Source organism: Meira miltonrushii (genome assembly GCF_003144205.1).
Source record: "Meira miltonrushii strain MCA 3882 unplaced genomic scaffold FA14scaffold_4, whole genome shotgun sequence".
In the NCBI taxonomy this organism is placed as follows: domain Eukaryota; kingdom Fungi; phylum Basidiomycota; class Exobasidiomycetes; order Exobasidiales; family Brachybasidiaceae; genus Meira; species Meira miltonrushii.
Window position 1 is genome coordinate 897,448 of NW_020289946.1, and position 20,884 is coordinate 918,331.

Genomic DNA, 20,884 nt, shown 5'->3' on the forward strand with positions numbered 1-20,884 from the left:
TCAAATCAGATCAAACAGGCCCAACATTAGCACAAAATAGTTATGGCGTAGTGAATGATTCCACTTTTCCCGCCTCCACATCCAAGCCAGCTGCTGCTTCATCATCATCATCATCCACAAAGAAGAAACGAGTTTTGATCATCGGAGCAGGATGTTCAGGAATGGCAGCAGGTTATGCGTTCTCCCTATCCCCCGAAAAGTTTGACGTAAAGATTGTTGATAAAGCGCAAAATGTAGGTGGAAGTGCAACTTCTTATCAATTACCAAACAATCAAAACGGTCATCCGGATTTCGGTGCTGAATATATCAACGATGGTGTTCAAGGTGCAAGTCCGGTTTTCCATAATACACTAACTATGTTTGAAAAAGTCTTGGGGTTCAGAGCAAGTGATGTGGGAATGCAAATCAGTTTTGGTAAAGGTCAAGAAACTTTTTGGTCAAACGTATTCCCAAGTCAATTGGTGGATGAATTCAAAGATGATATTAAAAAGTTTGGTAAGGTACTCCCAACTATCAAGACGTTTGAACCATTCTTTGCACTCATTCCAGTTGACAGAATGTTAAAGATGTTCCGTTTCTCTCCCTCATTCGGTGAACGAATGGTGTTCCCTTTGGTGGCTTTGTTCATGGGAACGGGTAATCAAACCAAGCATGTCTCAAGTGCAATCATTGAGCGTCTTTTCTTGGACCCAAATATGCGCTTGTTTGAGTTCAGCGAGGAATCTCTCTTGGCCAGTGTTCCACACATGAAAGCATTCCCAGAATTGGGCCGTGTGTATGGATTATGGAGAACAAGATTAGAAGCTGCAGGTAACGTTCGATTCGCATTATCTTGCGGAGTTGCAAGTTTGGAAAGAGGAACAAAGAAGGCAAAGCAATTGGGCGGTAACATCTTGGCAACGTATGAAGGCCACGAGTCCGAAGGCCCAGAAGTGTTTGATGATGTCATCTTTGCATGTGATGCAGACAGTGCCCTCAAAATCTTGAACAATGGATCAGGTCCTTCATGGAAAGAACGCAAGATTCTGGGTAACGTGTTGTACAAATGGGATATCACCGTTACCCATCACGATTACGATTACATGAAGAAGCATTACGAGATGAATTATAATAGTGACTTGAACGCAAAGCGCGATGACGAAGAAAGCAAAAAGGCTTTCAAATTCGCAGAAGAGAATTGGAAGCCGTTGTACTTGATCAAGATGTACGAAGAAGATCCATCGCAGATCGAAATGAGTTTCGATCTAACACATTATCAAGGTCAATTTGAAGGTATGCCTGCCGTAGGTAAAGATGCAGATATCACTCTCAAAGATGCTCCTCCAATCCAACGTCAAACTGGAGAAGAAGGAAAAAAATTAGCCAAAGATGAAGATCCAAAAGTGATGGATCAACCTGACAGTGCAATTGCTGATGAGAACAAGCAATCACCACCCAAAGAGAATCACGTTTATCAAACAATCTACCTCGATTACGAACAAAGACAACGTTGGACAAAAGAAGAGGTTGCAAAAGATAAGATCATTTTGGAAAAATGGTGGAAACAACAAAGTCATAGATGGCAACATTATGGCGGTACGGTACCTTGGATGTGGACTATCAACGGTCAAAATCATACAAGCTATGCAGGTGCTTGGAGTTTGGTCAATATGCACGAAGTGGGTATGGTCTCAGGTTTCTCTGCAGCATACAACCTAGGAGCTAAATACCCTTTCAAGGACAATGACGATTGTGCACAACTCTTCCGACTTTACCTATTGCTTGGATATATGTCTAGAATGAGATCAGAGGATCGCAAAGGCTTCTTCTCATAGTTTTGTTCTCTTGATTTGCCATACACGAACATGTATCAGATACCCTTAATTACACAATATGGATTGCAATGTCTTATAATACAATGAGTTTGAAATCTTATCCATCGTCATCGACAGCCTCTTTTCTGACCGCATTGCCTCTACGATACCACGATCGTTTATAATTCACAACACCTGGGAGTGTTATATCCTCTGCATTCTGGCCTGCACTCTCATGATTGGCACCAAAGTCATTCTTTGCATAAAGATCAGATGGCGTTGGAGGGTAAACAAAACCTGCTCCTGGCGTAAGGGGTGTTGCAAGAGGTAGATCTGCCGGACTTCCAATACCGGGCGTAGGCGGACCCCATGTGAAGTATGACTGTGTCGGCGCAACTGTCCATGACCCACTGCCTGGTGGTGCAACCATGCCGCGACGTGAAAGAGCAGGTGATGCCAACGGTGTTGCAGATCGTGATCCAGCGATAGATAGAGAAAGTGAAGCTCTATGAGAAGTTGAGGGTCTTTTGAATGAGACAGATCTTGACGGCGTACTGACAGGGCCTGCAGTGCTGATTTCGTTCCTTTCTACTGGTGGTGAATCTGCAACGGATGTATTCGGCTCAGCAGTTTGCTGAGGCGCCGTATTCGTTCGCAAACGCAACGATAGTGTTCTGCCTTTGAGACTGCGACTTTTACGATTTTCTTCGTCGACAGAACCTGGTGTTGTGACGGGTGGCTGAACTTGTGCCTGTGGACTGGTGACCCTCTTGGATGCTGTTCCAAATAAGTCTGTCTTGAATGAAGGTTGCACGCCAGAATCGTTCTTCATTCCATCTCTTGCCTTTTGCTGCTCACGACTAGAAGCTGCAGCATTATCCGTTGCACTGATCAAGCCACGCAAAGAAGCTTCTGTGAGTCTTGTTGAGGAAACTTTGATATCAATAAGAGCAAGAGGCTCAATCGTGTCTTCCGAACGTATAGGGAAGGATGGGGTTGATAACCATGTATGTTTTGGAGGAAGAGGTGGCAAGTGAGCCGGGACTTCATCCATTTTTGGTTTGAAGTGCTTTCGCCGCCTCTTCTTGACTGGATTCTGAGATCTTGAAGTGGATGAATCAGGCTCTTCTTCAACCTCTTCATCGCTTGGCAACCATTTTTCCTCTGGTGCTTTCCATTCAGATACATCTGTTCGCTTTCTGTCCCATTCTACCCTCCATGCTGGAGATTGGTTGATGTCTCTCCCTTTTGCGTAATCTTCCAATGCATCTGGCTGTAGTCGTGGACCTGCATTTCGAATAGCGATGTATGCATCTCTAGCAGAGGGTTTCCTTCTCCTTGCAACCATTGCTAATTCTGCTGTGTGGTCCAATAAGCCCGACATGACATGTTCGACATTATGCATGATGTAATCCATTGCGCTTGCTTCTATGCCATCATATCCTTTCTTTTTGATGATAGAAGCAATCACTCCTTTCATCAATTCATTTACATCTTCCTCTGATATCCTACTGGCCTTTTCATCAAAGTGATACGATATTGGTCGAATGACCTCCTTCTCCGCTATCGAAATAGGCTCTGTTGATAGCGTGGCCATTCCTCCAGCGGATGAGGGACCAGCCTCATTGGAAGACATGATCGATCATTAACACTTTGTGATGGCTTGGGAAGAAGAGATGGATGAAAAGAAGTCTAATTTACAGGCATTAATAACGCCGCCTATCCAACGCGCGCTTGGACTTAACATTTGGAGTGCACTGCATACAAGCCAATAAGTTGTTGACACTCTTTCTTTTCCAACTACAATCTCGACATTTTCAGTAAAAGGAACGAATAAATAAATTTTCGAATAGCATAACCAGAAGCAGGGAAATGATGAAATCTGAGGTAAAAAGGAAACAAGGATGGGAGATACAATCTACTTTGTTGTGCCTTTTGGCGAAGTGAGGGAGGAAGAGGCTTTAACTTGATCACCTTGATGTTCGTAATCGGTATCCTCAGCAGTCCATTGAAGGGTGAATGCACCGGGCGGTAAAACAAAAGTTGCAACGTAATTTCTGAATTTAAGTTGGAAGGTGATATCTTCAGCTTTTGCTCTGTCATAACCATAATGATCGTATTGTTGAAGAATGATGACCGACCAACGTGAAGAGCCATTGCCTAAGCTATTACGGAACAATTGTGCTTTTACCACTGGTCCACTATGATCATCTTCACTTGTTACCACTCCAACACGTTGTGCCCATCGTTCACCATCCTTTTGTGGACGAATGGCCACACCTAAATGGGCCAGAGTGACGTAATCCGAAGTACGATAATTGGTATCGCGCGTTGGTGGGATGACAGAACCTTCATTATCAGCACCTTGGTTCATGGCTGAGGCATCGCTCAGACTTGCTGCATTCATCAGTACACCTAAATTTTTTGCATCATCTCTCTTGGAGAACATTTGGAAGAGGTCATTATCGTTATTCAAAGTTGGACCAGTCAAACTTCTTCGGTTCTTTTGTGAATCGATTGCAGCACGGTTCATTCCCTCCAATTCGGGACCTGTAGAATTGTCATACACGACAATTGGAGCCAAGCAATTTCTGCAGGTTTGAGGCAATGATGGAACGGTGAAACCTTCTTTATCGATTTGCAAAGCCAGATTCCAAAGGATGACAGCTTGTGAGTTGTAAGAGATTGAACCTTTTATAATTTGAGAGAATTGCTTTTTGATATTCTCCCATGGTTCTTCGTAGTATTGCGTGATTCGGGTACATTCGGTAAACCAAACCCATCGATCAGGATATGCTTCATTGAACGGTTCTTGGCCTGATGGATCACCTCCGTAACAATGCCAAGCTACACCAGCAAAATCTTCGGCCGCATCATCAAAAACGTCGATTGGATATTCGGTATTGTCCCAATTGTGATCGTACGCTAAGATTTTAACACTGTTAAATCCAGCAGCGTCCAATTTTTGACGAGTAAGGGCACCGATACGAGCTTGTTGATCCGGTAACATCTTTGAGCACGGGTATTTAGCTCCATCATACAATGGCTCGTTTTGTAAACTCAACACTTTTACGGTGATACCTTTGCTTTCCTTCAACGTTTTGACAAACTTGACAAGATAATCACCAAATGCACCTTCATATTGTTGTAAGATTGAACCGCCTTGAAGGCTTCCTCTGGTATTGCCTTTCGTCCATGCAGGAGGTGACCATGGGCTTGCCATGACGATGAGACCTGGATTGATTTTCAGAATATCTTGGACTGTTTGCCAACGTTTTGGTGATTTATTGATATCGAAATTAGATAAAGTTGGATCGGGTGTGCCATCAACTGTATCATCATAGGTATATTCGGTAAAACCGAAATCCGAAGCACCGATTGGCAAACGAATCATATTCATTCCTGCACCACCTTTTGCAATCCATTCGGGTGATTCGTTGAAACATAAATTCAAAATTTCTTCATAAGCATCAGGTCGATTCGCTTTTAGAGCTTGCAAAATGATTGCAGTTGCATCCGTAACACCTGCACCTAGACCAACCATTTTTTGATATTGACGTCTTTCTTTGACATTGATTGAAACGATTGTAGGTTGAGTATCTGTACTGTTTTGACCATCTTCGTTAAATGTTGCATTGTATACGAATTGAATGTTTGGATTGGTTTGGGCTAGATATTGACTACTGTTCCATGTATTACTCAACATGAAATCGATCACTGGTCCCGTAACATTAGCAGACGACGTTGTTGCATTTGAAGTTGGAGCGGTATCGGCAGGTTTATCAGCAGGCTTATCAGTTGAGCCTGAGCCTGAGCCTGTACCAGTGCCAGTGCCAGTACCAGTGCCAGTACCAGTGCCAGTGCCAGTACCAGTGCCAGTGCCAGTGCCAGTGCCAGTGCCAGTGCCAGTGCCAGTGCCAGTGCCAGTGCCAGTGCCAGTGCCAGTGCCAGTGCCAGTACCAGTGCCAGTGCCATTGGTTTGAGGTGTGGACGACCCAGTATTTGATCCATCATTTTGTCGTTTTTCATAGAATGTTGGCTTGTTTACTGAATTGCGCATCGCACGACGGTCAAATCTGTCCCTATCATCTGCACATGCAGAAGAAATAGCTAGAACGAGAAGCAGAGATGCCACCAAAAGGCGCCATTTGAAATCGTATAGAGAATGCATGACTACCAAAAGACTGTAGTGACGTTCAGTGTGAAGACGATGAAGGTAAAGAGCGTAAATATCGTTTAGGGATAATGTTGTTTAGAGTCAATATTGATTAATTCTGGAGGGGCTGAAATTAGGAGAATATCAAAGCAAGAAGTCATGGGGGAAGGCTGAAAGGTATGTTTTATTATCAACCGCTTTTATACCGGAAAGTGTTTCTATAACTGTTCACAAATATTAACAAAAAAAAAGACGGACCGGTAGACAAGAATTCCTCAAATTCGGTCGTCTGGTAACCGCTACGGTGGCCGTTTTGTTTTATCCATTCACATCGGGTGCCAAGCCAGACAGAAAGAAAAACCTCTGAATCGTGTCAAAGCGGAACCGTTGAACCGCGTTGTCACCAATAGTGATAATAGGCACTCCTTCATTTCCAGAAAAGATCTGAAGCTTTTAAACGCTTGGGCCCCTTTCTTGATCGAAGTGCTCGTACCTTTCATTCGCTGGTAATGAAGCACAATTTAACGTCAAACTTGTTTGTTCATTTGAACATAACAGCACCGTAAACAAGGAGAAGTGAGTCGGTTTCATCTCCTATTAATGTAGTTCTAGTGCAGCTGCGTAAGACACCGTCCAGTCGATGTCAGGAGGTACACCATCATAAAAGGCTAAGACGGGCTGAAGTTCGTGACGGAGAAAGGATGCGCAGTTCCGTCTGATGATTTGATCGAGCGACTACCGTTTTTGTTGTTTGTGGCGTGAGCGTTGGATGAATCACATTCCAATTCCACCTTAATTGATGGGAAGTTTGTCAAGACATAATATAATTATTACCATTCTATAAGATGATGAATATATGCTATTCTTACTTGCTTTGCTTATCTCCGTGATGATGATTGTGATGTTGTAATGCTTCGCGCGAATAGGCGCGCCTTTTTTTTTACTTAGTGGAGCACCCTGCACGACGACAATTATGCAAATCAGCCAAGCGAGTGTGTGTTGTAAGACATAACAATTGGGGGGCGATGTGGGCGTACAACAATTGAATGCATTAAAAAGTTACCGACAACAACTTAAAGCCCGAATGATATAATGACAAATAACATCTGATCATAAACATCATTCATAACTATCATCTTCACCGTTCCATGAAACAAAGCACTTCCCTTTTTATGGAGATGCAAAAGCAGAAGTAAAGGAGAACGTGATTTCATCTGAAGAGAAAGACAAAAGCTTACAGCGGCAGGAGTTTCACCCCTCTATTGATCCCTGTCTTGCCGTTCCATACAAGATTGCTCAGCATTAAAATTCACGCTTGCACCTATTGGCATGGGCTCAAATCAGAGCAAATACTCCGATCGATCAAACAATAAGAGAGCAAACATTTTCAGAAAATCTGTCAACTCTCATGACCAAGACAACTCTGTAAGAAATCAACCAGAAGCACTTTCACATCCAAGCAGCAAAAGACTCTCCCTGAAAAAGATCTTCTCTCGTCCTAACAAGCTCCAAGAAGGAGGCACAGAGACAATGAGTTCTGCACAAAGTGGAGGAAGTAACAGTCATCACACTCAATCAGCCACGCAAAATAACCAAGAAGGTCGACTTCACAACAAAAGACGAAGAACACAGTCAAACACCAGTCCTGGAGATTCAGCAGAACATGAAGAGGTAAAGGGTAGCCAATCCATGCTTAGAAGACTTCGTAGGCGAGTGCACACAACAGAAGATGAAGTGGAAGAAGTCACATCTGGTAAGCAAAGGGACAGAGGCAAAACCCGTACTGTGAATAAGGGAAAAGAGAAGGAGAAAGAAGATGTGATCATGAAAGATGAAAGCAGCTCAGAAAGTGTGGTGAACAGTACAGAGGTCAACTTGGGTCAAACAAATCTATCCGATTGTAGTCCCGCGAAAGCTTTGGAACCGTCGAATGGTGAATCATCATCTGCTCAATCTATGCCTTCAAGTGCCACTCAGACACCAAATGCGATGCAGTCCCTCGATACACCTAGCTCATCATCGAATGTGGATGGAGTACCATCCCAGACAGAATCATCAGATCAAAGACATAATCGCATGCGTCGTGAGATTGAACAGTCACTCGCAACAGCTGGAACCAATCAAAGGGAGATAGCCCAACAGATCATTCGAGAGGGCAATACTCGCCCCTCGATGCTTTCTGCTTTATTGTCCGATATTCTTGGTTTACGTGGAGCTCGAGCTGGCCAAGAAGGTCAAGCGAATACCACTGCTAATGGAACAGCAGCAGCGCCCACTCCATCACGCAATGGTGGTACATCCGTCATCGTTCAGGGTGCTTTGGTTTCGAGAACAGTGCCTACCAGTCGTACTTCATCAGATCGTAGCAGCGAACGTTCTTCACAGAATGATGGGGCTACTTCCACTGCGCAGTCCAACGAAGCACAGCCTTCTGAATCTGAGAGCAATCTACCAGATACAGATACGGCAAGTTCGACAGAATCGCGTGGAACAGGAGAAGCGCAAGCAGCCACGATAGAAGAGCAGGCATCTATGCTGGTTCGTTTGTTGAGCATTGCCACTGCAGCAACAGCAGCTTCTTTGCTGTCAGGCTCACAGGCTAGAGCAAACAATGCGACTACTAGCGAAAGTGCAACAGACACGGAATCGCCTCGGACAAATGATGCTGCTTCTCAGACGGTACCTGTCACACAAGCACCTGCAACGCCATCACTTTCATCTACAGCACAGGATCAGGGTAATGATGCTTCTTCAGAGACTCAAACCTCGACGCAGAACACGAGCGACCCAAACAGAAGAGAGAATACAACATCTGCATGGGCTACGCAAACTTTTCAATCTTTGCGTTCGCGATTGTCCTCTTTCGGTAGCAGGTTCCGCGGTAGAAATGGCACTATGGGTGATTTTCATCCTTCTGGAACTCGTTCTGGGAATGAATCTTCTTTGCAAGTTGCAAATATCCGCAGAGCCTTGGCTGCAGCACAAGCCAATGCACGAAACCAAGGAAGTAGTACAAATCGTACTTCAGCCGTAGCAGCAGCGCCTGCCCAAGCAGATAATAGGGAAGCAGATTCAGATGGTGCACCGTCACTTGCATCTTTGTCAAATATGCTGCGTGATGCTATCCGTGACAGTCTATCACACGTTGGACGTGGATCTAGTGGTAATGAAACGAACACAGCATCAACGCAAACAGGAACATCAAACGTCAGTCCACCTCCCACTTCCGATGCAAGACCTTCTGTTAATAATGCTGAATCACGAATTCAATCAGTTCGTGCTACATTGGAAGCTGCACGGGAAGGGCACTTGAATCGGGGCGAGGAAGGATCTTTTGACAGGTTCCTTTATGACCTTTCAAGAGATTTGAATCGTGCTGTTCGTGCTATTCCTCCAGGACGTGAAGAAGGAGCTAGTGGTGAGGACAGCCAAACAAACGCCAATCCCGATGCCGGTACGAATGCTACGTCAGAATCCATTGAAGCTTCTTCACGAGAAGGTGATACGCGAGATGGACAATTATGTTTCTTCCGCTTCTTCACCTTTCCTGAGCAAAGAGCAACCCAGACTGAATCTGCTCCTCAACCAACGCCTTCCGGTCTATTACCGTGCATCGTTGTCGGAGTTCGTAGTATTGAGCAATTGGACGATAATGAGTTCCACAGTGCCAATGCTGATCTCCTTCGTGCAAATCGAAGAAGCCGAACTGAACCTCAAACACAGGCACAAAATGATCAGGCCGCCAATCCCGCTTCAGCCAATGTGCAAAATGCACATGCTTTACACGGGCAAAACATAAATCCTTTTGCACGATCACAACCGGGACAAGCACCTCTTTCACGCTTTTTACTCTTTGTTTCGGGTGGCCATTATCCACCCCAACATCCGCTCTTCCATGCATCGAATGATGAAGCATCTCGCGATTTGATGGTTTTGATGGAATTCTTGGGCGCAATGGCAGCTGCAGGAATGAAAGTGAACGAAACAGTAACGTCTGAACAAATCGAAAAGAGTGACTTACGCAAAGTGAATGGTTCAAAGACGGATATTGAAACATTGACAAAGTTACATCAAATCATGGAAAATACCAGTGAAAAATGTTTGATTTGCTTAGAAGATTGGCAAGATGAAGGTGAACAAAGACGTTTACTTGGTTGTGGTCATTTGTTCCATTCTGGCTGTTTGGATCAATGGTTGATCAGCAGTAATAATTCCTGCCCGCTTTGTCGTCGTCAAGCAATTGATACGTCTAAGAATGGCGGAGAAGGTCATGCTTCTTCTACAGAGGCTTGATGGGCAATTTTTTTTCTTTCTCATTTCCCTTTTTCTTCTCTCTCTTGAATAGAAGCATTTGTACAATTGACACATATATGGACAAGAGCATCAACTGATCAATCAATATATCTCATCAAACGTTTGTGATTTTTTGTAGATATAAAGCATGTCATATTAGTAAATTGCTAGGTGTGAATACAAAGGTGCTCTTGTCGCACAGATAGAGAGAATAATAAAAAAAGGGAGATTGCTTTGTATTATTTCAAGAAAGCTCTGACGCTATCCAAAGCTTTTTGAGCGATCGGTAGAGATTCTTGTGGTCCTACTGTACTCAATTGTTCCAAAGCAGGACGTAAAGATTGTAGCAAATTTGAAATTGCATCAACGCCCTCATTAGTATTGGGCGTGGTTTGAACCGGATCACTGGTCTCAGGAGCTGAAACGGTTTCATCTGCTGTTGTCGATTGATGTGGTGCGACTAATGCTTGTACCAAAGCACATGCATTATTGGCAAATTGCGGCGGCATTCGTGCATCACGACGAGCCAAAACGGTAGCAATCATATCTGCACCTGATCGTAAGACGGGTAAAGCGTTTGGAGCAGCAGATGCCAAGGCGTCCAAAGTGGTTTGTCTTTGAGGTAACCTTGGAAGCTGCTCGTTACTTTCATTTGTTGTTGAGCTTTCGTTGTTTCCGCCTACTGGTGCAGCACTTGATTTGCGCCTTGGCGAAGAAATCGTTTGCAAAGCCCTGGCAACCATTTGTGCTCCACTCGATAGTTGATCATCTATACTGGCAGCAATCAATGTAAGAGCCAAAATACCTTCGTTTACCAAAACGGGGTATTTCGTACTGTTTTTCACCATTTCTGATAATGCTGATACTACAGGCTCGCATGTCAAAACATGTCTTGCTCTCTGACGGGCATTTGGATCGACCGTTTGATTGCTTGAATTTGCGGCAGGTGTCAATGCTGATGACCAAAGTGACTTTACTGCATTCACCAGGACCCTTGTTCCTTCCATTCGTGTTGGAACATCATCTGTTCGACGAATCAGGTCAAGCAGAGCAGGTAGTGTACCTCCAAGGACAAAGTCAAACGAATTGTCGACATTAGCAGAACATAAATGCTTCAATAAACCAACTGTAGCAAATTGCAAAGGTTGAACATTGTCTCTGCTCTTGTCCAAGAAAGCACCAAGGCGGGAGATGAGATCATTTGATGCACCTATTATCCGCTTGTTCTGACTTGGGATGGCTAGATTTTTGAGCAGACACATAGTGCCATGAGCTACTTTGATATCAGCAGAGGGATCTAATAGCCGTGTCAAGGTAGGGACGATGTGATGTTCATGTACCAAAGCGATACAATGAGCATCTTTGCGCGCCAGATTGCCCACTGCCAACATTGCCGTGCTAACCAAATCATCCCGATCTTTCGCATCTCGTTCCATCCATTCCTTCATCTTTTCGGTAAACCAGCCTCCTTGACCTGAGCCTTGGCCCTCGAACAATTTCGTCATATTCTCATCTTCTCCAACAATGCATACGATCGCCCGGGATATTGCTGCTTTGGCTCTAGAAAACTTTGTGATCACCTCTTTGGCCGCTTCTTCATCGCTGGGTTTGGGTGGTAGATTGTTGCTCTCTTCTCTGTCGAAAGACCAAGCATCCGGGCTCTGTGCAGAGTCGGCGAAGTGAACCAAGAATTCCAAGATGGTACTTTGTTGACCTTCGAAATCAACCTTTTCTAAAGCCGAGACACGGAATGGCTTAGAATCAAGAGAGCATGATTCGATCAGTTCCGTCGCAATTTGAACGATATCCATATCAGATTCCATCATATCGGAAACATCATCCGCATCCCAATTACCTTGGAATGTCATGTCGGATGAAGAAGGCGGTAAAAGCCTCTGAAGGGGATGTATTAGAAGGTTTGCCACTTTAGCAGGTTGATCGATTGTGACCAAGCTTTCGATTGGCTTTTCGCCTTCGTCCGAAGAACTCGTCTTTTCCATATTCTCCGACTTTGCGTTTCCCTCTTCTTCGTCGCCAGAGCATACGTCTTGAATGATGCGCCAAGCCCATGTTGAAACGCTTGATCCTGTTGATACATGCTTCTTCCAGTCTTCTGTATTTTCGTTCTTATTCCGAGGTGGTCGATACCAGTCTCCTAGTTCGTACACTCGCACATCGGTCGCTAGCTTGAGCAGCATTCCGATCGATCTCTCGTCAGCTCGTAAAGCTGCTTGTGTAGAAGCGTGATCCAATTGAAGATTTAGCAATGCTCCGGCTGCTGTTCGTAAAACGGTAGTGATGCCCGATCTGAAAGATTGATCATCCAAAGATAGTATAGTTTGCAGCAAAACAGATATCCCTTGAGGTGCACCCTTTGTCAACAGCTTTTCTCGATTTTCATCATGATCTATACAGAGATTTGCCAAGATTCTCATCATTTCTACTTGAGCTTCCGATAGGGCGATAGAGTCGGACTTGTAACGTCTTGTGGATTCTGTTAGCAAGCCCACACAGTCTTCTGCCAATGATGTATTCCCTAGGTCTGTCCTTAGCCTTTCATGTCGTAATATATCACCAAAAGGTTTCAATCTTCTAGACACATCTGCCCATATATCTTCTTGTGCATCAAATTCGCCCGTCAATGTTGGACTTTCGATCATTCGTTTTACGCGAGAATGTGATCCTTCTGCCGATGAAACACTTGGACGTTTGAGACTGGCTGATGAGCCTGCTGGAGTCATCAAGAACCTACTGGTTCTGGGTTGTTCGTTTGAGCCTGTGCCTGCTGTAGATTCAACAGGTTTAGGTGATTTGCTTGTCGATCCGCCGAATGAGACACCCGAATCATGTTGTAAGCCATGGTCTGCAGCAACACGTTCAATAGAATGCAAATATGGGTTCAACTCGAATGCCAACTCTGTGGGAGATGGATTCTGTTGATCGGATGTCGAATCGTCGATGACCATTGGCGCAGCCATTTTGTGTGGAATTTGCAGATTAGTTGTGGGCCTGAAGTACAAATGGATTGGTGGTGAATAGGAAGTTGAAGCTGCGCAATATGATGATTGTTCAGATGAAGTCGGATTGGTTAATAGATGAAAGTCAAAATTATTTTAGAGTCCGGAGCTGATTAAAAAAGTGTACACGATAAAAAGTAGAATGCGGTGAATGGATAAGCGCCGTTTATTGATTTGTTGACGATGTGATCTTGATCCGATAGTCGATTGTGATTCGGATGATACGATTAAAAATGATTGTTTCTTGTTGAGGATGATAATGAAAGATGAGAAATTGATATTGGAAGTATATGTCTCATAAAGCAATCATTCAGTAGTACGCATACATCAATCAGCCTGCGAAGCCGATTGGTAATTTGAGCCAGGCACGGCACTGCCTTTTGAGAGTAATAATTTGATTTTTTTCAACTCACTTATGCCCGAAGAATCCTTTAGGCCGGGCTATGCAGCAAGCTTAAGAGACAGACACACACAAGGAAAATAATAAGCGTCTAAACTTAATTTCAATGTATGGAAAATCATCGCGGTAAATTGCCTGCTTTGCTAGAAGCGCATTTACACCGCCTTGGATTTCTATATTCGTAACATACACATACACACACACACAGCCTACCACAGCATAGCCTACACCTGTGTGTCTTGCCTCTTCTGTGGAGGCGCTGTGCTAGACTAAAGGCCTCGTCATCAAACCGTCATTCGCTAATCCATTAAAGTGTTTTTATTCAAATCAGGGTCAAATAACACAGTCCAGACAATCAGACATGATCCGGTTCTTGGCTCTTACCGGTTGAATCGGACATTATGTCCCTTCATAGCGTGGATCATGCCAAGCCCGAACTTTTTGGATTTTTTGGGGGACAGCATATGTTCTCAGCTGATTTTAAACTCCTACACACACACACATACAGCAACAAAGAGGCGGTGTACCACGGCACTAGCGCAGCGCATTTACGAGGCAAATTCTTGCCTCCCCGGACGCCCTTCTCCAGCGAGCAACTTGTGGCAATTCACTTCTCCTGCCTTCCTAGCGACCAGATTTAATCTCAGTCCATGTGTTCTTTCAATTTACGCTAAGATTTAGTGATAGATTTCTTGCTCTCAATAAAAACACCGATTGGCCAAGTTGCCGAGAAGATGGTGGGATATGTCGGATGATGTAAGACACGCAGATGTCAACTTTTTTGAATGTCACAAGATACTATTGATGAAGCAGAGACTATACAAATACAAAAGCGTAAAATTTTGGTTTATGATTATTAGCGTTGTTTCTTCTCAAAGGTAATGTTTTAGAAGGGGGTATGGACCAAAAACAGAAAACCGATCGACCGAAAAGAAATAGTGATCACAAGTATAGAGTAGTAGTACAACGAAAAAGGCGAAATTGATTTTTGTGTTTCTCTTTTTTGTTTTTCTCACGAAATTGGCGCTGGGGCAAAACTCCAAATCCGACAATCGCCATCATCACTTCCACTGACGATTTTATCATCTCCTAATTGGACACATGTTACTGCACCTCTATGTCCAACAAATGTTTGCTTACACATGCCCGTGTCCGTATCCCACGTTTTGATACAACGATCATGACTTGCGCTTGCGATACGTAATTTGTCCAAACTTAAACTCCAAATTCCCTCTGTATGTCCGAACAAGGTACGAATGCATCTACCCGTTCGAACACACCATAATCTGATCGTATTGTCCAAAGAGGCAGAGATCAAGATTGGACGTTGAGGAGCATGATGAGAATTGGGGTTGGCTTTTTGCTGGTTTCCGTTCCAGAATGGCGACAGAGGTCCTTCCAGATCAGTCATATCTGCGTCCAATGGCAATTCTTCCACCAAGCCAGCCTCGTAAAGTCGTTTTTGCAACAACAGCAAACTCTCATCAATCTTTTCGCCAGTCTTGATGGGTTTAGTTTTGATGTTGCTTGGTTGAAAGATGGATGAGGCGGTCGTATCTTGGAAACGATCAGGTATTGCTGGTGCGGAGCCTGAGCCTGCTGTTCTACCCCCAGGTACAGCTGGTGGATTGTATCCACAGCTGACATTGTTTGCGTTAGCAGGTGCACCTTCAATAGCAGCTTCTCCGTTTGACGGATTGACAAAGTATGAACCTGCTTGATTTGCCTGATTTTCCACTTCTACATTGCCTTGACTTCTTTGAGCTTGCATTTGACGACGTTGAATATCTTCAGCTTGATCTGCGCCTGCACCGCCTGCTGCATTGATGACAAGCTTATGGACTGCAGTCTCATCCAACATGACCAATTTGATGCTTTGAACTTGTCCAACATGACCATCAAAGCTCATCAGACTTTCACGTGCGCGCAAATCCCACAATCGAATCGTTCCATCATCGGAAGCAGAGAACAAGAATGTTGAATTTGTGCCGTCGTCATTGTCATCGTCCCAACGTGTATTTTTGATACCTGCACGACCATTTCCGCTCCATAGTAATACAGCATTGACCCAATCTGTATGACCGCGAAGGGTAAAGCATTCACCGCTACGGAAATTCCAGATCTTGACATTGCTATCGGCACTTCCACTAGCTAGAATATGATTATTGTAATTCAAACAAACGATTCCTTCCGTATGTCCTTCCAACGTTCGCATCAATTCTCCCGTTCTCCAATTCCAAATCTTCAGCGTTCGGTCCATACTGCCGGTGATCAGTTTAGCTTCATCGAATTGTAAGCAACGTACTCCACGTGTGTGCCCTTTCAATACCCGTAATTCTTCACCTGTTTCCATATTCCAGACCCGTGCCGTACGATCATACGATCCAGTAATCACAATTGGGAAAGCAGGATGAGTGAGCGATTCACTAAATTGCAAGCACATGATACCATCTGTATGTCCAGTCAGAACCTTTGTGGTATATCGTCCTCTTCGCCAATTACGTTCAATCGCCAACCGTTCACAATACACTGTCTTCCATGGTCGAGTAGCTGGTGCAACAGATGGCTGATCGTAAGCTGAAGTGGGACTTGGGCTTGGAGCGCGAGAATTACCACGAGAATGAGCAGCATTCTTAGACAAAGCAGCAGCATTAGCCGCTGCTGTGACGGCTCTCTTTAGGGAACCACCTTGAGCTGAATTACCTTGCGGGGATTCTGGTGATTGTTTCAACTCGTCGTCTTCTTTCTGTGAGTTGTCCGGTGGTGAAGTCCGTTGTTGTGAAGCACTTTGAGTCGGCTGTGCCTGTAGTCGTTTTCTCCTTTCGTTAAGCAATGGTAAGCCCCAACCACACTTTTCGCACTTCCGCTCGATGTGTTGCTCGCACATGTTTCGCCATAAAAGATCATCGTCTGCCAAGCTCTTCCACTGTCGAGACACTTGCGCTGCTCTGCCCAAAGTCATTGCATCGAGATGTTTGAGTATCCTGAGACTGATCTCACGTGGGAAAAGAGCGAAAGGATCCAAACGAATTGCTAACGAGAGCTCTTGACTTAAAAGCGATAGTTGTGAGGAACAGCACATCGTCAAAAGACCTTGAAGGATCAGAGCTCGTCGTGGATGTGGCGAAGACGAGAACAAAGACCAGACCGTATTGACTGCTGTTTGATCAGCAAGAGGCAACGATTCGATTGACTGTAGAGAATCAAAAGGTGAAATATGTCAGTAAGATGAACTTTGCAAACATTCTAGGAAATGATGTCTCGCTACTTCTATAGCAGTTGACCTACGTGCAACCTTGAAGGAAGCAAATCAACGCCTCAAACTGAGCGGGTATATTTTGGTATGGCAATTGCCTTCATTACGAAGGGCCGACTTCATGTCCATGTTGGATACCAAGTCTGGCTTGAATTGCGGGTGGGGTGGGATGATATCGAACGGGAATACTCACCTTTTGTAGCTTTGCCGTCTTACCCTCATCGGCCATACTTTGATGTCTAATGCACATCTTATTTGGTGTATTGTTTGAGCCAAGTTCACCTGGTGTGGTTAGGCTTTTGATCGTTGGCAATTTGAATGAGCCGCATTCATCAGCCTCAGTATTGACTTCTGCATCAACACCACGTAGTCCTCTACCTTCTGCCGGACCTCCTGTAGCGGCAGCACGAAGGAGACTAGAAGATGATTGCGATGCTGGCGTTTTACTGAACGAAGGTCGATGTGGCGATCCAGTACTTTCCGGTCTAGAACTATCGGAGAATTGTTTGGTTCTCAATGCTTCGACATGATCATCTTCTTCCAATTTACGCTTCTTCCCTTTGGGTGAGACTGAAGTACTTCTCCTTTTATCCTCACCCGATTCAATCGATCCATCGACAGCCTTCATTTTGACGAATCGTTGATACTGATCTTTCTTACGAAGTAAAGAGAGTGAGACCAGCAGTGGTCATTCTAGGAATTCGTTTTTGCTTGAACTTGATTAAGGTATTATTGTTGATGAAGGTTAATGTTCAGATTGTGTTCCGATCAAAGCATGATTATATATGTTCGGAGTTAAGATGAAACCATCAAGATCGAATAACCGTTTTGGTGAACATCAGAGTTTCTCAACCTTAAGACCTCCATTTTTGCGCTTTAAATTTTAATCAACTTAACGCGTATTTCGGTCTAGGCACACACACACACACACACACACAAGTTGGCTGAAACGGAAGCGGAATACTTTTTACTGCTCTGCCGCCAAAATAATCCCAAAGCTCGCAATCGCACGTACTTATGATGAGATTGATGGCAAAGACGGATGCGTTAAGACAGCGCGATGAGAATGTGGAAACTCCTATAAGATCACAAAGCACAACATGTAGAACACATGACAATTAACACATGACCAAGCTTCAGCCTATTAATCTCCACTATAAAGCCTCTGAGGCAGTCTGATTTAAAACGAGCAATTTGTCACATATCTGGCTCCTATTTGTGAGAACCCTAATCACATCATACTTATGCTATAGCAGAAAACGTTCCCACTCATGAGTAACTAAGGTGAAGACGATGAAGCCCGCTTTCCCTCGATGATGCTGCCTCGTCTGTATCCAAAACTTCTAAAATGTAAGCATGTAAGCTCTTCTGCAAAATCAGCAGCTCTGCCGTGGCATTCGAAAGTGAACCCCTTAAAAACATTCCGCCCAGACTGATTGATCATGTAAGAAATGCTTTTGATTGGCCGTAGTATGATGCGCCCTCTGGCCTAGAGGGTGTGATGGAAAGTGTACATAAGATTGCGAGGCAAAAGACTGTGAAGGATGTGTAAAAGCATAATGTCGGATTGGGATTATCGATCCTTATCCACTTTATGCGGCAACAGTGCTCAACAAGTCAGAGTCACCAGCATCCAAAACGGTCATGACACTGTAAAGGAAGGGAAAGGCGGTTGGGTCAGTAAGGTCAAACATTTATGCATTCATCCTCATATCCATGAATACATACCCAACACGGAACAACTTTCCGGCAGCGGTACCGAGGGCAACGTTGCTGCCTTGGTAGTGGTGGACGCTAGTCTTGCTCAACATAGCGTAGTATTCCAATTCAGATTTGCGCAATGGAGGTGTGTTGGCAGAAATGAGGACCAACTTTGCCTTTCCGCTACGCATAGATTTCAAGGCGGATTTAAGTCCAAGGGAGACCTTTCCACTCTTGATAACAAGTTGTAGCTTGCTGTTGATGTTATCGCTTGTGGTCTTCTTTGCCTTGGGTGCCATCTGTGAAAAAAGAGATCAAATAGCGGGATAAGTATTGTGTTCTATAGAGGCGAGATACACCAGAAAGACGCAGAGAATGCGGATTGCAGAAATCGTGTAAAGAGTCGAAGTCGAAACCAATGTCAAAGAAAATCGAATAGTGACGGCAGGAGTCTATGCAAAGATCATGATTTGAATCCTTTTCCATTGTCGAGATTGTGTCTTTCATGCTAATTTCCCAACTCTTATCATCTCTCTCGCTGTGTCGTTAACGTATTCCCCGACGCTATCCAACGCTTCTAATCACTTGCCATCAATCCGCATTCTGATCTGTCGTACCTTCTGTCGTAGAATACTTACTTTCGAAATTGATGTATTGGGCGACGTCGATGGTGACGAGAAGAAGAATATTGTTTGTATGGAATAATGACATGTCCAACTGTCCTAGCCTCAGTGCAGCAGTTTGCGCAGCGCAGTATCAAGGCCTGAAAACTTAAGAGAAGATCACGTGTCTCACATACACGTGATAAACTTATCAACATTTCTGCCGCATGTGCTGCTTTGGCGCGTCAATTTCTAGCACGGCCGAAAAGGTTAGTGAGTGCGCTTCTGGAAATTGCCAATAGGAAAGTCTATCGGTCATCGTCATCTTCTCTTCTAACATCCCATCGTTACAGGACAAATCAGGTAAAGAGTAAGTAGATGAAACAAAGGACGATCAGAACATCATGGAAAGATTGGAGCACAGCAGAGTAGATACGGGAGGAGAGTTGGGGGAGGGGTTATGAGCGACTGAAGCATAGAAGGACAGATATACTCGACATTTCCATATGATGACGACGATGGAAAACCTCAAACCTATCTGAATAAAAGAACATTCATTAACGCCATATTTCTCCACCTTCTTTTTCGACTTCTCAGTGACGAAGGGTACTCAAGCATTCGGTAAGAGACATACCAAGACACACACAATCTGCCGTCGTTGCAACAAGCGCTCTTTGCACCGTCAAAAGAAGGAATGTGCTTCTTGCGGATACCCAGCTGCTAAGATTCGTTCATTCGAATGGGGCCAAAAAGCTCAAAGGAGAAGAACAACTGGTACCGGTCGTATGCGTCACATGAAGGGTGTCCCACGTCGTGCCAAGAATGGTTTCCGTACTGGTGTTGCTACACGTAAGGCTGTCGCAGCCTCCGCTTAAAGCGTCTTCGATATTAAATGATCATGATACGACACACGATTGACCATCAATGAAGGATTTGTGAGGGCGTTAACATTCGACTTCCTTTTCGGCATTTTCGACTGCATATCTTTCTCAACAAATTTACTTCGATGAACATGGATCGTGCTACTTTCTTCGATTGGATCGCCACCCGATCCATCTTGTATGCATACGAGTCTCATTCTTTACGGGAATAGTCTCACCAAATGTTACTACCACCATCAACATTCTAAAAGAGCATCTATTGCATGTTCCGGCACAATACATCTATTCTAAGCTTACAAGGAGGGAGGTGTGTCAACGGAAGATATTATTGAGTTGGTTGAGTAATCCAGTTTGCGAAAGTCCATTGCTAAATCTTGGGTAGGTAGAGGCTGCATATTACACGGAGAATTGACTTCAGTGTATATGTGTATTGTGCAGCATCTTTCCCGTTGTCGATTTGAGCGATTTGAGATGTTTATCGTAGTGTGGGCTATTTCCTACTCCTACTACTTTATGCTTGATATCCTCCATGGTTTTCCAGTGATCATTAGCCATCACTGCTTGAACTATTTGACCGCCTGCGTTTGCAATTTCTTTAGCTGTTTTGCTCAATACGATCGGATGCGAACGTACAAAGGCAGAAAAAGTTGCAAAAATCATACTAAATATATAAAGCCGATCTAGAATCTCTACCATTCTAATGGTGGTTAAGAATGAGTTTGGACGATCCCACTTGGAGATCCGTCCTCCTTCTTTTAACCCTTATGCGTTGACATCCTGGACGT

At 44.2% G+C, this 20,884-nt stretch overlaps 8 protein-coding genes across 8 annotated transcripts; 3 read left to right on the forward strand and 5 right to left on the reverse strand.

The window, feature by feature from the left end:
* Positions 1 to 161: 161 nt before the first annotated feature.
* Positions 162 to 1,814, forward strand: FA14DRAFT_165556 (nucleotide-binding domain-containing protein; the record flags this gene model as incomplete). The annotated part of the gene is made up of 1 exon (XM_025499965.1): positions 162 to 1,814. One exon carries the CDS (start codon positions 162 to 164, stop codon positions 1,812 to 1,814), a length of 1,653 nt encoding a protein of 550 aa, XP_025353109.1.
* A 49-nt stretch (positions 1,815 to 1,863) lies between these two features.
* FA14DRAFT_78197 (uncharacterized protein) lies at positions 1,864 to 3,474 on the reverse strand. The gene has a single exon (XM_025502872.1). It carries the CDS (start codon positions 3,427 to 3,429, stop codon positions 1,912 to 1,914), a length of 1,518 nt encoding a protein of 505 aa, XP_025353110.1. The 5' UTR covers positions 3,430 to 3,474; the 3' UTR covers positions 1,864 to 1,911.
* Positions 3,475 to 3,789: 315 nt separating this feature from the next.
* On the reverse strand, positions 3,790 to 5,511 carry FA14DRAFT_110480 (glycoside hydrolase; the record flags this gene model as incomplete). The annotated part of the gene is made up of 1 exon (XM_025495916.1): positions 3,790 to 5,511. A coding segment is annotated over one exon (1,722 nt), but the record flags the coding sequence as incomplete, so codon positions are not given.
* Positions 5,512 to 7,012: 1,501 nt separating this feature from the next.
* On the forward strand, positions 7,013 to 10,018 carry FA14DRAFT_78212 (uncharacterized protein). Its single transcript, XM_025502873.1, has 2 exons — positions 7,013 to 8,071; positions 9,933 to 10,018. Exons 1-2 carry the CDS (start codon positions 7,279 to 7,281, stop codon positions 9,938 to 9,940), a joined length of 801 nt encoding a protein of 266 aa, XP_025353112.1. The 5' UTR covers positions 7,013 to 7,278; the 3' UTR covers positions 9,941 to 10,018.
* A 344-nt stretch (positions 10,019 to 10,362) lies between these two features.
* On the reverse strand, positions 10,363 to 13,665 carry FA14DRAFT_78221 (ARM repeat-containing protein). Its single transcript, XM_025502874.1, has one exon. It carries the CDS (start codon positions 13,218 to 13,220, stop codon positions 10,482 to 10,484), a length of 2,739 nt encoding a protein of 912 aa, XP_025353113.1. The 5' UTR covers positions 13,221 to 13,665; the 3' UTR covers positions 10,363 to 10,481.
* A 780-nt stretch (positions 13,666 to 14,445) lies between these two features.
* On the reverse strand, positions 14,446 to 17,747 carry FA14DRAFT_162083 (WD40 repeat-like protein). The gene is made up of 2 exons (XM_025499419.1): positions 17,109 to 17,747; positions 14,446 to 16,852 (listed from the first exon to the last, which is right to left on the reverse strand). Exons 1-2 carry the CDS (start codon positions 17,541 to 17,543, stop codon positions 14,672 to 14,674), a joined length of 2,616 nt encoding a protein of 871 aa, XP_025353114.1. The 5' UTR covers positions 17,544 to 17,747; the 3' UTR covers positions 14,446 to 14,671.
* A 277-nt stretch (positions 17,748 to 18,024) lies between these two features.
* FA14DRAFT_162084 (putative RPL30-60S large subunit ribosomal protein L30.e) lies at positions 18,025 to 19,280 on the reverse strand. Its single transcript, XM_025499420.1, has 2 exons — positions 18,644 to 19,280; positions 18,025 to 18,565 (listed from the first exon to the last, which is right to left on the reverse strand). Exons 1-2 carry the CDS (start codon positions 18,913 to 18,915, stop codon positions 18,508 to 18,510), a joined length of 330 nt encoding a protein of 109 aa, XP_025353115.1. The 5' UTR covers positions 18,916 to 19,280; the 3' UTR covers positions 18,025 to 18,507.
* A 165-nt stretch (positions 19,281 to 19,445) lies between these two features.
* FA14DRAFT_168801 (putative RPL37A-ribosomal protein L37.e) lies at positions 19,446 to 20,396 on the forward strand (the record flags this gene model as incomplete). Its single annotated transcript, XM_025500166.1, has 2 exons — positions 19,446 to 19,487; positions 19,824 to 20,396. 2 exons carry the CDS (start codon positions 19,446 to 19,448, stop codon positions 20,091 to 20,093), a joined length of 312 nt encoding a protein of 103 aa, XP_025353116.1. The 3' UTR covers positions 20,094 to 20,396.
* Positions 20,397 to 20,884: the final 488 nt, after the last annotated feature.